At 36.2% G+C, this 16,473-nt stretch overlaps 1 protein-coding gene across 1 annotated transcript in view; it reads left to right on the top strand.

Moving 5' to 3' along the window:
- The window catches only part of SNX16 (sorting nexin 16), a 54,898-nt gene that overhangs the window by 22,687 nt on the left and 15,738 nt on the right, over positions 1-16,473 (top strand). The window contains exons 4-5 of the mRNA XM_004479117.5: positions 688-836; positions 12,198-12,267. Of these exons, the coding sequence (XP_004479174.2) occupies positions 688-836; positions 12,198-12,267 (219 nt within the window). The remainder of the gene's footprint in view (positions 1-687; positions 837-12,197; positions 12,268-16,473) is intronic.

Here is a 16,473-nt window from a genome sequence, read left to right as displayed (position 1 = left end):
CATGCAGCAAATAGACACAGAGAACAGACAACTGGGGAGGTGGAAGGGGAGAGAAATTAAAAAAAAAAAAAAAAGGCAAGCAGACAACGAGCACAAACAATGAGCAGACAGACAAGGGACCCATCTCAGGGGTGGGGGGAGGCAATAAATACATCTGCTCTCTTAAGACTTTGTTTATAAAATGAAAGTCAGAAAGCAAAGTCAGGCCACGGTCTGGGAGAAAATATTTACAATACATATATCTGATAAAGGACTTAGAATATATAAAGAACTCCTACAAGTCATAATATGAAGACAAGCCAATTTTAAGAAGGGTTGGAAAGGGAGATCATAAAATTCAAATAGATGATTCACCAAAGAAGATGTACAAATGCAAATAAGCACATGAGAAGATGTTCAATATCATTTGTCAACAGAAAAATGTAAATTAAACCCACAGTGAAATACTACTCTACACCCACTAGAATGGCTAACATTAAAAAGACTGAAAACATCAAATGTTGACAAGGATGTGGAACAACTGCAACTCCATCTATACATAAGTGGTAGAAATCAAGAAATAAAACAATATGTAAAAGGCTTAGCTGAATTCTTTGTTTTAAGCTGATTTCAACATAATAGGCTAGATTTTTGTAGAATTGATATAATTGAGTTGAACATGATATTTTCTTTTTTCTTCTTTTTCAGTTAAAGGAGATGTTCCCAGGGTTTCGATTAGCACTTCCACCAAAACGCTGGTTTAAAGATAATTACAATGCTGACTTCTTAGAAGAAAGACAGTTAGGATTACAGGCGTTTCTTCAAAATTTAGTAGCCCACAAGGACATTGCTAACTGGTATGTAACATATTGAAATAAGAAATTTAAAAAACATTCAAACAACAGGTTTAAACTAAAGAATAAATCTGAGAATATAGTTACTCAAGTATAGAATATGGCGTAGGAATATATTTATTTGTCCTCTCTGGTAAGGTGTTACATGGGATTTTCTTGCTTTTTTTCTGTAAGGACTTTACTTGGTGGTTGCTTTTTATAAAAAGTTTTTTAAAAGTCAGCAAAGTTAAAATTCAGTATACCATTTACTCAAACCACCCAACAGTAACCTTGGTTTTAGTATTTAGTATTTAAACAATTATTTAAACAAAATGAGCTCACATATTAATAACTTTTGGTTAATATGACACTATATAATTTTGACAATAATCATTCTATTTCTCTAACATTACAAAATATGCAACTTATGAAGTTGGCTTAATTTATATAGAAGGCTAAAAACCATTTTTAAAAGGTAGAGAAGAGTTCTATATGGGTTTCTTTGCTTCTGAACATATTTATAGGAAAATTGCTTTATGATTTAAACTCAGTCGGGCATCTAATGTAGCAGTAGCATGTTGAATAGATACCTCCATCTGTAACTATCCCTAGTTTTTCATCTAAGGATGGGAAACAATTGATAACCCCTGCTGTCTCACTTTTCTTACCCTCTTTTTGTCCATCTTTCATGTGCATCACCTTGTGTTATACATAACACACATGTAAGTGTGCATACATACCTTGCTTCTTAATGTGTGCTACCTAGGTTTAATGGGTTCTTGATATCCTTGCCCATATCTCTTTAGTATACTAAAAATTCCTCTCCTAAAAGAACTAGGTACAAAGCAGCAAATTGTGTATCTTGTTTTACTTACCATTCAATGTCCAGTGCCTAATAAAGAGTAGATGCTCAAGAAGTGTTTATTAAATGACTGAACCATTGACCCACTGTTACGCTGTTTATTTAGAAAAAAAGAATGAAGCAAATATGTCAAAACTTAGCATTCTAGGTGATGGGAACATGGATGCTCCCTACTTTTCAGTATTTTTAATGAGCTCTAAATAAAAGAAGAAAAAAGACTTATGTTAATTCAGGTACAGAGAGCAGGAATAAAACCCAACAAACACTAAAATAATAGAAAAAGCCTTTGAAGAAAATATATTTTATACCATACCATGAAAATACAACTGTTATAACTAAGAAGTCAACACATCCTATCCCCTTACTTTTGTCCTTATTCAGTAGACCTATATATCTCTATGTTGAAAACGTAGTGAATTAAAATCAAATTTATTCTACAAGTGATTATATACTATTTTTTATTATATGCTGTTTTAATCTGAGATAATATGAACCAAGTTAATAAGCTCATTTTGTGATTTCATGACTTTTTAAATAGTGAAAGTTTATCTTAATTGAAATATTCTAGTGCAGCTTTTCTTTAAATTTTGGTAATTAGCTAGGCATTTGCTAGGAACATTCAAGATCCTGTCGTTTCTACAACTGTATGCCTCAGAACAGTGGCATTGGTGGTGTACGATTCATAAATAACATGTTTCAGGGCAAGAAAGATCCCATGGTCAGGTAAGTTGGGGGAACACTTCACGTGACATTCCTAGAAAGTGTTGTATGAAAGCATCTAGTGTGCCTCAGATATATTTGCCTTCCTACTTTCACTGTTAGATATTTATGGAATGCAGTTAAATTAAATCCAATTCAAAATAAGGTGCTTAAGCCTTGTTCATTATGCCTTTTTTATGCTTGATAGGTAGCATTTTTTTATTACATAGTTCAATATGTTTCTTAATAAATTATTGTTTAAAAATTGAGGGACAGGTGGGGAGGAAAAGTTATTCATTTGTATCTTAAGCATTTGCCCTATACCATGCTAAGAGGTGTATAAAAGAAACTTAAGAGTATACTCATTAGTCTTAGAATTCATTTGGAGAAATTAAGATTCCATTTAAACAATACAATGGGGTTTATAAAATGCAGCATGATATGATACAGATTATAAAAGTAGGAGGAACTGAGAAGAGGAAGGTTATTGCTATTTGCAATGATTAGGCAACACTGAAAGGAGGACATCAGATTCATGAGCCTTGAGGACCAGATTAAGATTCTGGGTAGGAAGATGGATATGAGTCAGAAACAAATAATTAGAAGATATGTAGAAGTTTGAGGTTGCCAAACAACTATTTGTTAATTGAAGGTTATTTCTTTAAGACAGAAATAGTAATTCCCTGCATTTTGGAGGGGATTGATTATACCCCAGAAATATCACCCAACACCTCAGTACTGTTCCTTCTATAAAATAAACGCCTATTTTATTTCTAGAGCTGAATTACCTCAATGATTTACTATTAATGTTGCTACTACTATTGTATGTACTACACAGCAAGGATGTTAAAAGCTTCACAGTCTAAATTAAAACAGTCGTTGGTTCATAATGCACTTAACCAGACAAAAGCTTACTTGTATCTAAAACTGTAGGAGAAAATTGAAAAAAAGCTTCCTTTATTTTTTTTACAGTTGAAAAGAAAAGGAAAAATCCTTAAGAGGAAAAAGAAAAAATTCCTTCACACCTCTTTGTGAAAACATAGAACTACATTTAAGAATCACTTCTTAAAATATCAGTTGGTTGTACGTTACCTACCAGTATACATGTTAGTATCCTGTTAGAGTTAGAATAGCAGCATGAAAATGGTTACTATCTTTATATGGCAAAATATTTATTTGATATTAATTCTTTATACAGTTCTTTCACTTTCCTTTTTGATATCCTTAGCACCTTACAGCACAATTATTTCTTCAACATCACGTTGACTAAAAGCTTGCCACACAACTGGCAGTTCTTAATATTATAGCTTCTATAACTGGAACAAGGCTGAAACAGAAGAAAAATAAGATCTAAGTTGATATTAAGGACTATTGATTTGAATATTTTAAGAGAATAATTTTCAGATGCATTTGAAAATGTAAAGTAGGAAAGCAGATAAAAAGGTTAATATTTCCTTGATAAAAGGATTTATTAAAGGTAATATTTGTTCAGTAAATATGTATTTAGGACTACTATATATTAGGTGTTATGACTATACAAAGATGAATTAGATGCTGATCCTATTGTCATGTCCAAAATAACTATAACGATAGAGAGTTAGATCTCTCTTAGAGAAGGAAGAGAGCGAGAAGTTTTGCCTGGGAGAGTTGAAAGAGGCTTCCTAGAGACTGACATTTAAACTGGATTTTAAAGAATTAGTAAGATTTGGACTGGCAGAAAGATGGTGAAGTACTTTCCAGATGAGAAGATATATCAATCAAAATGCAGAAACAAGAAAATACAGGTCCTATAACATGCAACTTGGTTTGTCAAGGTGAATGATATGTAAAGATGCATAAAGAAAATAGTCTTTATTGTACAATATTTTATAGTTAAAATATAGCTTTTTATTTTGCTGCCTTGTGCTACTTTGAAATTGTTACATTATTAATTAGTAGAGCAAATATTTTACTGTTCTCTTTTCAGAGGTATTGTACGTATCTCATCATACTAAATTTTTCTTCCTTTTTTTGGCAAATTTGTTTATTCTTTTTCTTAAAGATATATAAATCACACAAAATGTTACATTAAAAAATATAACTGGTTCCCATATACCCCAGTTCCCCCCCCCCAACTTCTCCCACATCAATAACTTCTTTCATCAGTGTAGCACATTCACTGCATATGGTGAATACATTTTAGAGCACTGCTACACCACATGGATTATAGTTTATATTGTAGTTTTCCTCCTTTTTAATTCTTTAAAATTCAGTGCTTAAAATTACATGTTTTTCCCATATTTCAATTATCTGTAAAGGTTTCAGTGTCTTAAATTCTACATCTGTAAAAAAAAAATGTTCAAGATGAATCTGAATTAACAGCAATTCATAGTAAAAAAAAAAAAAAAAAAAGGGTCCAAACATATGAGGGGACAACTGAATGAACTGAGAATATTTACCCGTTAAAAGTAAAAGAACTTGAAGGATATGATAGCCATCTTCACCTAAGTTTATAATGAGAAGAAGGATTAAAATAATTATATTTATTTTCAGTGCCATGCTTCTAAATCTCTAGTGCTCATTTGAATTACCTGGAATCTTGTTAAAATGTACATCCTGATTTAGTAGGCCTGGGGTAAAGATTCTGCATTTCTAACAGGTTTCTAGGTAATGCTGACTACTGCTGACCTCATTTTGAAAACAAGGTTAAAATGTAGAACGAGGTACAATAGTGAAAAGTTAGAGGAAGGCACTATTTCTCAGATAAGAAGTAATTATGCCATTTAAAGCTGTGACTTCTTAGGTCTCTTCCACTTGAAAAATTCAATAATCTGTAATTCTTGAACAAAAATACTTAGCAATAATTATTTTTTATGCTTTTCAACTTGATCTTCCTCTCACAGAAACCTTTGTTATTTATAAGGATATTATCAAGAGAATTTGGATAAGTATTAGTATTTTATAAAATGAAGGAGAATTCAGTTATAAATGGAGTAGCTCATATAGTGAATAGCATCTCATAAGAAGCAACACATTATTACTAAGGTTGGTTGGATGATTTTGGTTACAAAATGTTAGTTTGAGGAAGCAGATGTGGCTCAAGCAATTGGGCTCCCATCTACCATATAGGAGATCCAGAGTTCAATACCCAGGGCCTCCTGGTGAAGGCAACCTGGCCCATGTAGCAAGCTGGCCCATGCGTGTGCTGCCCCACTCAGGAGTGCTGGCCTACACGGAGAGCTGATGTAGCAAGATGACTCAACCAAAAGAGACACAGAGGAGAGACAATAAGAGACACAGCAGACCAAGGAGCTGAGGTGGCACAAGAGAATGATCACCTCTCTTCCATTCCGGAAGATCCCAAGATTGGTTCCCAGAACTGCCTAATGAGAATACAAGCAGACACAAGAACACACAGCGAATGGACACAGAGAGCAGACAATGGAGGGAGGGGGGAGAAATAAATAAATCTTTTTTTTTTTTTAAGTTAGTTTGGTAGAAATTCAATTACAAAAATCACAAAACATGTTGTAAAGTCAACACTTACCTAATTAAATTGGGTCTCCAAGACCATGCACATAACTCAATTCTGTGAGCTTAGTAGTGAAATAATTTTAGACAAATTGCTTAACTGATTTTATACTTGTTTTCATTTGGAAAAGAAAGTGATTGGGTTAGGTATTCTCTAAAAATTCCCTTTCTCTACGTTTTTCCTATTCTGTTCTTTTTGTTGTGCTTCTTTATCAATCTGAAAGTCACAGCATAAGAAATAGGCAGAGTCTAACCTTTTTTTAACCCTTAAGACTTTTGGTCTTTCTTATTCCTGTTGTGAGCCATTTGAGACTACAAGACAATGCACTGTTAGTTCCTGATTTCCATGTAATACATGAAAGCTATTGCCAGTTTGTACTCTTGTCACATTTCATTGTAATTCTGCAAGAGTACAGACATGGAATATTCTCAGCCAAAATCAAGAAAAGAAAACCACAAGCAAAGAGGCAGTAAGTCTTTTTGCCTTACCTCGTGAAAGTGGCAGTATCTATTGAAAACTAAAATCCATCTCAAATTTGAGAATTATATGATAGTATTTACATTGTATATATGCAGTGAATAGAAATGTGCTCTCATGCTCTTAGCTTCATTAATTTTACTTTTTTTCTTTTTAAAGATTTAGTTTTTATTTATTTCTCTCCCCTTCCACACACTCCCCCCCCCCCCCCCAGTTGTCTGCTCTCTGTGTCCATTCATTGTGTGTTCTTCTGTTACCACTTCTATCCTTAGCAGCGGCATTGGGAACCTGTGTTTCTTTTTGTTGTGTCATCTTGTTGTATCAGCTCTCCATGTTTGCAGAACCATTCTTCGGCAGACTGCACTTTCTTTCGTGCTGTGTGGCTCTCCTTATGGGGCACACTTCTTGCACGTGGGGCTCCTCTACACGGGGGACACCCCTGCGTGGCATGGCACTCCTTGCACGCATCAGCATTGCCAGCTCCACATGGGTCAAGGAGGCCCGGGATTTGAACCGCAGACCTCCTGTATGGTAGGTGGACACCCTATCCATTGGGCCAAGTCTGCTTCCCTAATTTTACTTTCTAACTGCAAAATTTATAAGAAGTAATCCATTATTTACTGAATTTTTATACTATTATTCTGTGTTATTTGATTTGGATATGGTCTGCACAGTCCAGGAATTTGTCATCTACCTTTATGTGGAACAGACTGCTTAGAAGGCAGACAATACTAATAATATAGTATAGTAAGTCCCATGAAAGGGATGACTACAAGTTAGGATGGTACTACTAGACAACATCTAGTGATGGACAGGGAAAGAGGGTTTAGTCAGAGGTATCTTCTAGGAAGAAATAATAGCTCAGTCCTAAAGACTGAGTAAGAAGTAGCCAGGTAGAGGTGGGAAGGATGTGCATGGACAATAGCAGCAAGCATGAGCAAAGGCATGGAGGCAGGAAATGCCATTGCAGGCATGAGGAGACTATTGCTGGAGTGTGAAATAAGAGGAAGTTGAAACTTAAATGAAGACAGGTTCTTTATGCCAAAATCAAGAATTTGGCTTTGTTCCCTCTTGCTAGAGGAACTACAGATGGATTTTTATTAAGCTGGGTTTGACATAAAAAGAAACACTTGTTTTGTAAATATTCTGGATTGAAAGGAACAAAATTGAAAGCAGGGACACCAGTGGGCTGTTAAATAAAAGCATCTAGGTCAGGGGTTCGTAACCTTTTTTGTTCCATGGACCTTTTGCCAGTCAGGTGAAATGTATAGTATTGTAATTTATTTATTGCATACATTCATAAGTGAAGGAAATCCTAGATTTCAGTTAGAGGGCAGAGAAAACAAAGAAAATAAGTTGATTTTTTTTTTTCAATTCAAGTTCCCGGACCCCCTAAAATCTTGGTTAAGAACCCTTGATTTAGGTGAAAAAGTCTAAACTAGAACTCCACTGTCAGGCCATCACATCCACAGGATGCTAAGGATTAGAGTCCTTCAGCTTCACACACACCTACCCCAGTCTCTGTACCGCGCACTTCACTCATGTGCTTTGATCCCTAGGTCCTTAGCCTTATGGTTGTACTTAATAGTCCATTTTTTGTTATTTACTTTTGACCAGTAGAGAATACTGAAGAGAAATATTAACTGATCTATTATTTTTATCTTCAATCCCTTGGTGTTTTTATGCAGTGATTTTTTTATGTGTGTGCTTAATTTGATTTTGACAGAATTGGTGTCTAGTGTTTTTGGTACATTTTTTAACTTAGTTCTTGATTGGCCTTTTAATTAATTGTAGACATTACTTAATGGGTTTTTTCCCTTTAAAATAAGGATTTTGACAGCATGTTTTATTATTAAATCACTGGCCTTTAAAAAAATTATAAAATGTAAATGTATCTATGAAGGAGAAAAAGAAGGAAAAAGTAGTAATAGAAGGCAAAGGATTACTGGATGAAATAGTTCATGGAGATTTTGAAGTTAGAAATAGTGAGGTTATTATATAACTTGATATATTGTATAGTAAGTGGGAGAGTATAATTTAAAAATGCATTAAAACTCTTAAAGAAACCTTTTTCAGGAGAATCAAGGAAGTTGAAATTCATAGAACAAAGTTGCTCTGATAAAAAAACAATGCTAAAGCAAACCATCAGTGGTCTCCTTATCTTCAGGCAAATTAAGTCAACTGATTACAATTTTAAAAGTTTTTCCAAACACACTAAGAGATACTCTAGGGTATATGGGCACCTTATATTTTTTTAATGTAACATTAAAAAAATTAATAAAGACAACAACAAAAAAGAGATACTCTAGATAAATATAAAGAATAGACAGATATAGAATCTTTTACCCTTTAATTCCAGATTGTTAGATTTTCTTAGATAGCTTTCTCTCCTATCCTGATGTGCTTCTTACATATTCATTGTCATAGTCAAATGCAAGCAAAAGTTTTAAAGGTTGACAGATGAAGGGCTTATGTTGAACCTAACAGTGAGCAAGTTAAAAAAAGAGAATACAACTTTTTTTGATTAACATATTTAATCCTCATACCATTTAATAAAAATGGTAATAAAAAACAATAGTCTATAGACTTTGGCTTTTAATTCACTTGATTTGTTTATAAATCATACACTGATAATATATAGAAAATCACTGAGTAGAACCAGGGCATACATTCAATAGATATTTATTGAACCAAAACAAATTTTTGGGGAAACGGACTTTGGCCCAGTGGTTAGGGCATCCGTCTACCATATGGGAGGTCCGCGGTTCAAACCCCGGGCCTCCTTTTTTTTTTTTTTTTTTTTAAAGATTTATTTTTATTTATTTAATTCCCCTCCCCTCCCCCGGTTGTCTGTTTTCTGTGTCTTTTTGCTGCGTCTTGTTTCTTTGTCCGCTTCTGTTGTCGTCAGCGGCACGGGAAGTGTGGGCGGCGCCATTCCTCGGCAGGCTGCTCCCTCCTTCGCGCTGGGCGGCTCTCCTTATGGGTGCACTCCTTGTGCGTGGGGCTCCCCTACGCGGGGGACACCCCTGTGTAGCACGGCACTCCTTGCGCGCATCAGCACTGCGCATGGGCCAGCTCCACATGGGTCAAGGAGGCCCCGGGGCTTGAACCGCGGACCTCCCATATGGTAGACGGACGCCCTAACCACTGGGCCAAAGTCCGTTTCCCAACCCCGGGCCTCCTTGACCCGTGTGGAGCTGGCCATGCGCAGCGCTGATGCGCGCAAGGAGTGCCCTGCCACAAAGGGGTGTCCCCCGCGTGGGGGAGCCCCACGCGCAAGGAGTGCGCCCGTGAGGAAAGCCACCCAGCGTGAAAAGAAAGAGCAGCCTGCCGAGGAATGGTGCCGCCCACACTTCCCGTGCCGCTGACGACAACAGAAGCGGACAAAGAAATAAGACGCAGCAAATAGACACCAAGAACAGACAACCAGGGGAGGAGGGGAATTAAATAAATAAATCTTTAAAATATATATATATATATATATATATATATATGTATAGGGGAAACGGACTTTGGCCCAGTGGTTAGGGCGTCCGTCTACCATATGGGAGGTCCGCGGTTCAAACCCCGGGCCTCCTTGACCCATGTGGAGCTGGCCATGCGCAGTGCTGATGCGCGCAAGGAGTGCCGTGCCACGCAAGGGTGTCCCCCGCGTGGGGGAGCCCCACGCGCAAGGAGTGCGCCCGTGAGGAGAGCCGCCCAGCTTGAAAAGAAAGAGCAGCCTGCCCAGGAATGGCGCCGCCCACACTTCCCGTGCCGCTGACGACAACAGAAGCGGACAAAGAAACAAGACGCAGCAAATAGACACCAAGAACAGACAACCAGGGGAGGGGGGAAAATTAAATAAATCTTTAAAAAAAATATATATATATATATATAGGAGGGAAACAGATGTGGCACAACCAATAGGGCTCCCATCTGCCATATAGGAGGTCCAGGGTCCAATGCCCAGGGCCTCCTGGTGAGGGCGAGCTGGCCCACGCGGAGTGCTGCCCTGCATGGGAATGCCACCCAGCACAGAAAAACCACCCTGCGCAGGAGTGCCGGCCAACGTGGAGAGCTGGTGCAACAAGATAATGCAACAAGAGACACAAAGGAGAGAAGATAAGAAGACATAGCAGGGAAGCGGACTTGGCCCAGTGGTTAGGGTGTCCTTCTACCACACGGGAGGTCCACAGTTCAAACCCCAGGCCTCCTCGACCCGTGTGGAGCTGGTTCACACGCAGTGCTGATGCATGCAAGGAGTGCCATGCTACGCAGGAGTGTCCCCACATAGGGGAGCTACACACGCAAGGAATGTGCCCCGTAAGAAGAGCCGCCCAGCGCGAAAGAAAATGCAGCCTGTCCAGGAATGGCGCTGCACACACGGAGAGCTGAAAACCAGATGATGCAACAAAAAGAAACACAGATTCCTGTGCTGCTGACAACAACAGAAGCAGACAAAGAAGAACACTAAGCAAATGGACACAGAGAACTGGGGGGCAGAAGAGGGGAGAGAGAGAGAGAGAGATAGATAAAGGTGCAATATTCTATTTAAAAAAAAAGAAGACATAGCAGAACCAGGGAGTTGAGGTGGCGCAAGAGATTAATTGCCTCTCTCCCATTCCGGAAGGCTCCCAGGTTGCCAGAGCCGCCTAATGAGAATACAAGCAGACAGAGAAGAACACACAGCAAATGGACACAGAGCAGACAACGGGGGGAATGGGGTGGGGGGAGAAATAAATAAATCTTTTAAATATATATATGTATAGGAGATCCCCGTATGCCCCATTCCCCATATCCCCCCCACTTTTCCCACAACAGCTTCTTCCATTAGTGTAGTACCACACAAATTGACTATTATCTTAACACCACTTTTCTGTATCAGTTCCCTACTGGCTTTTCTTTAGGAAACTTTCCACTAAAAATCATATTTATCTCTCCGTGACCATCCCCTTTCATCATCAATCTCTCTGACTGTTTGAACCCAAAAACCCTATACCCTTTTCAGCATAGGTTGACCTCACCTTTATGTTAGACATCAAGAAATTATTTTCTTACTCTTTTACAATTAAAAAAGAAATTAAGACTCAACATTTATATTTTAAAGTGAATATAGAGTTGTTTCTTAATCCAAAATTGCTTTTTAGAAAGAGGGATACTACAGGACGGTTACAAGGAGGTTTGGTTATCTATCTTCTTAATTTCTGACTATTGTGAAGTGTATATATAGTACCATATTAATTCATTCTATTATTTTGAAAATGTATGGCAGTTCATAAATGGGATGATCAGGTTTTTTTCTCTTAAACTATCTGGAGAAAATATTTAAATAAACTAATATAAATAAGATTGCAATGAAAATCTTTAACTTTGCTTACAAGTAAATGCTTTTCAGGTACTTTAGAAGCATCCACCAAAAGAAACAGTTGAAGTACAAGTTAGAAATTGTATTTATTCATAGCAGGATAGTGACTTTGTTAGTTTAGTTCAGACTAATAATTCTTTGAGTCATTTTCTTAAAAATAAGAGACTGTTTGACATTTTAACTGATCTCTTGTACCATTATCGGAATTATATCTTATGTCATATTTTTGTGTAACAAATTCCCAAATTCTATTTATATTCATAAGATCTTAGAAAACAACTTATAACCTTTGTATTTTCTATAGATTTGATATTTATGTTTGGTTACTTATATAAAAACACAAAGTTGCCTATTTTGGTATATCAGCAGAACAAACTGGCTTTAAAACACTATGTAGCTTCAATGTGACTTCTACTTTTTTGCTATCTTTTATAAACTTAATTTTACTCTAGCTTTTTTCTTTCTTTCTTTCTTTCTTTCTTTGAAAAGCCTTGCAGTGAGAGAATTTCTTTGTCTGGATGATCCCCCAGGTCCATTTGATAGTCTAGAAGAAAGCAGGGTAAGTGCTGTATTATATATCACATGAAAAGAAGAACAAATAATGCAGTACAATAACTACATTGTTTCTTAAATGGAATTGCACACAGCAAAATATTATAACTTCAGACTATGGCAGTTTTACACAGAAAGCTTTTTTAATGGTTAAGTCAAAGGTTTCTTTCATTGAAATACTAGTTAAGTTACAAAAAGGAAAATTAATACAGTTCATACAGTTGATGAATCCCTGAACATAAATCCTGCATTTTTCTCTATTTATACTATTACATAAACAAAAAGAAAATGACTTTACTGCATATAAAATACATTTTGTATTCCAACTAAGTGTCAAAGTAGAGAACTCACAGAATTACATTTAGATCTTATCTTCAGAGATAATTCAGCTCATGCTCAATGCTACTCAAATTACATTAATTGACGTATTAAAGTGGCCTATTTCTTGAAGCAATAGGCTAGAGTCACAAAATAGATTTGGTAATAATAGATTATACTAGTTTTTTTCTCAAATGTTAATGGTGTTTAAATGGAACGTTTAATTCATAGGTTTGTAATGTTTTTCAATTAAAGTGAGTCAGTTCTTTGTATTAGAGTGAATGTCCTAGCTCTTTTTAAACATCTTTATTGAGGTAAAATTTTCATCCATAAAATTCACTCATTATAAATATATAGTTTAATAATTTTGAATAAATTTATATGGTTATGCTGTCATCATTACAAAGTTTAGAATATTTTCATCACCTCAGAAAAATTTCTGTAAGCTTATTTGTAATCAGTCTGTACACCCAACCTCCAACAGCAACTGTCTACTTTCAGTCTCTACAACTTTACCTTTTCAGGATAATTCATGTAAATAGAATGATACCAAAAAAAATAATATATGTTTATGTGCGTAATCTTTGACACCTGGCTTCTTTGACTTAGTTAATATTTTTGAGGTTCATCCATGCATGTTATAGTATCTATCAGTATTTCATTCCCTTGTATTACTGAATGGTTTTACATTTTATAGATATACCACATTTTGTTAATCCAGTCACCAGTTGATGGACATTTGGATTGTTTCTAGTTTTCTGCTATTATGAATCATGCTGCTGTGAACAATCTTGTGGAAGGCATGTGTGGTCATCACGTATTTTCATTTCTCTTGGGTCAATCTCTAGGAGTGAAATGTTTTGTCATGTGAAACATTTATGTTTAACTTATTTAAGAAATTGACAGTCTGTTTTAGAGTGGCTAAAACATTCACATCAGCAGTATTTTGAGAGTTTCCTTTTCTCCACATCCTCGTCAGCATTTGGTATTTGTCTTTTCAATTATAGCCATTGTCCTGGCTGTGCAATGGTATTTCATTGTAGTTTAATTTGCATTTCCCTAATGACTATTGCTTTTAATCACTTTTTATATGCTTATTAGCCATTTGTATATCTTCTCTGATGAAATGTCTCTTCTTTTGTCCAATTTTTAATTAAGTTTATCTTATTGAGTTGTGCAAGTTCTTTATTCTGGTTATAAGTCCTTTATGAAATACATACTTTGCAAATATTTTCTCCCAGTCTTTTTATACCTTTTCATTTTCTTAATGATGTCTTTTGAAATGCAAAAGTTTTAAATTTTAATGGTCTGTCTTATTCTTTTTTTAAATGGATCATTCTTTTTCTGTTGTATCATATTAACTCTTAGCCTAACTCATGGTCACAAAGATTTTCTCCTACCTTTCTTCTATAAATTTTGTAGTTTTAGCTCTTATTTTTAGGTCTATGATCCATTTTGAATTTTTTTTTATAAGGTGCAAGGTAAGGGTCTGAAAGTTTCTATAGATACCCAATTGTTTTAGTATCATTTGTTGAATTATGTTGACATGTTTGTCAAAAATCAAATGACCATAAATGTAAGGGTTTATTTCTGGACTCTTAATTCTGTTTCATTGATCTATTTTGCCTATTCTTTTGCCAATACTAGTGTTTATAGCAGCTTTCTGAGTTGAAACTGGATGATACAGGAACTCCAACTTTGACCTTCTTTAAAAAATGTTTTTTTTTTTAAGATTTTTTTTTCTTTCCCCTTCCCCACCGCCCCCAGTTGTCTACTTTCTGTGTCCATTTGTTGTGTATTCTTCTGTGTCTGCTTGCAGTCTTGTCAGCAGCACAGGGAATCTGTGTATCTCTTGTTGCATCATCTTGCTGCGCAGCTCTTTGTGTGTGTGGCGCCACTCCTGGGCAGTCCGCACTTTTTTCGCGCTGGGCCGCTCTCCTTACAGGGCGCACTCATTGCGCGTGGGGCTCCCCTATGCAGGGGACACCGCTGCATGGCCTGGCACTCCTTTGCGCACATCAGCACTGTGCATGGGCCAGCTCATCACATGGGTCAGGAGGCCCTGGGTTTGAACCCTGGACCTCCCATGTAGTAGGCGGATGCTCTATCCGTTGAGCCAAATCCACTTCCTTAAAAATTGTTATTGCTATTCCAGATTCTTTGGATGTGTATAAAAATTTTAGCTTTACTTTATTATTTATTTCTACAGCAAAGCCTGCTGAAATTTTTATAACTAATCTATACAGATTGGGAGACTTGCCATCTCAACAGTACTAAGTCTTGCAGTACATGAAAATGAAATGTCTTTAGATCTTCTTTAATTTTCCTCAGTAGTGTTTGAATCTTTAAATATATAACTCTTGCTCTACTTTTACTAAATATATTCCTTAAGTATTTTGTCAGCAATTGCATTGTGAATGAAATTGGGTTTTGATTTCATTTTCAAATTTTTCATTGTTTGTATATAGTAATACCTTCATTTTTTAAAATATTGATATTGTATACTGTGACCCCACCATACTAAATTTATTAATTCTAGTAGAATTTTTTGTGAATTCTTAGGATTTCCTATATATAGCATAATGCTATCTGCAGATAAAAACAGTTTAACTTCTTCCTTTTCAATCTGGGTGTCATTCATTTCTTTTTTAATTACCTTATTGGACTATCTAGAACTTCCAGTACAGGGTTGAATAAAAGTGAGAGGAGTAAACATCCTTGCTTTTTTCCCAGTCTTAGGGGAAAGTATTTAGATTTTCATCATTAAATATGTTAGCTGTCGGTTTATCTTAGATACCCTTTATCAAGCTAAGGACGTTCCCATCTAATCCTAGTTTATAGTGTTTTTATCATGAATGAGTGATGGGATTTTATCAAATGCTTATTCTTCATCTGCTGAGAAGATCATATGGTTTTAATCCTTTATTCTAATATTCTAATAATTTGGTATATTTGTATTATACTTTTTTTTTTAATATTTATTTATTTTTCTCCCCCACCCCCATTGTCTGCCCTCTGTGTCCATTCACTGTGTATTCTTCTGTGTCCGCTTATATTCTCATCAGGCGGCACTGCAGATCTGTGTCTCTTTTTGTTGCATCATCTTGCATTGTCAGCTCTGTGTGTGTGTGGCACCGCTCCTGAGCGGGCTGTGGTTTCATGCAGGGCAGCTCTCCTTGCACAGGGGCCACTCCTTGTGTGGGGGGCACCCTTACGCAAGGGTATCCCTGCGTGGGTCAGCACTCCTTGTGCACAGCAGCACTGCACTTGGGTCAGCTCACCACACGAGCCAGGAGGCCCTGGATATCGAACCCTTGGACCTCCTATATGGAAGGCGGGTGCTCTATCTGTTGAGCCACATCCGCTTCTCAATATTATACTTTTGATCTTAAACCAACCTTGTATTCCTGGGCAACTCCCACTTGGTCATAGTATATAACCCTTTTTGTATGTTGCTGAATTTGGTTTGCTCTTTTCATGAGGGTTTTTGTGTGTATTTTCACGAAGGATATTGTTCTGTAGCTTTCTTTCTTGTAATATCTTTGTCTAGCTTTGATATCAAGATAACGTTGTCCTCATGGAATGAATTGAGAACTGTTCCCTTCTCTATTTTCTGAACTAGTTTGTGAAGTAATGGTACTATTTCATCTTTAAATATTTGATAGAATTCACCAGTGAAGACTTCTTGCATGGGTTTTTCTTTGTCAAAGTCTTTCAAATTTTTTACTTATTAAAGATCAGTTGAAATTTTCTCTTTTTTCTTAAATAAATTTTGGTCATTTGTATCTCTAGGAATTTGTACATTTTATCTGTTGTCTAATTGTTTGGCAGAAAGTTTCATTACATTCCATTGAAATTCTATTCCTCTGATTGGTAGTGATGTATGTTCCCTTTG

Source organism: Dasypus novemcinctus, chromosome 14, assembly GCF_030445035.2.
Source record: "Dasypus novemcinctus isolate mDasNov1 chromosome 14, mDasNov1.1.hap2, whole genome shotgun sequence".
Taxonomy (NCBI): Eukaryota; Metazoa; Chordata; class Mammalia; order Cingulata; family Dasypodidae; genus Dasypus; species Dasypus novemcinctus.
This window is presented reverse-complemented; position numbering and strand designations above follow the sequence as displayed.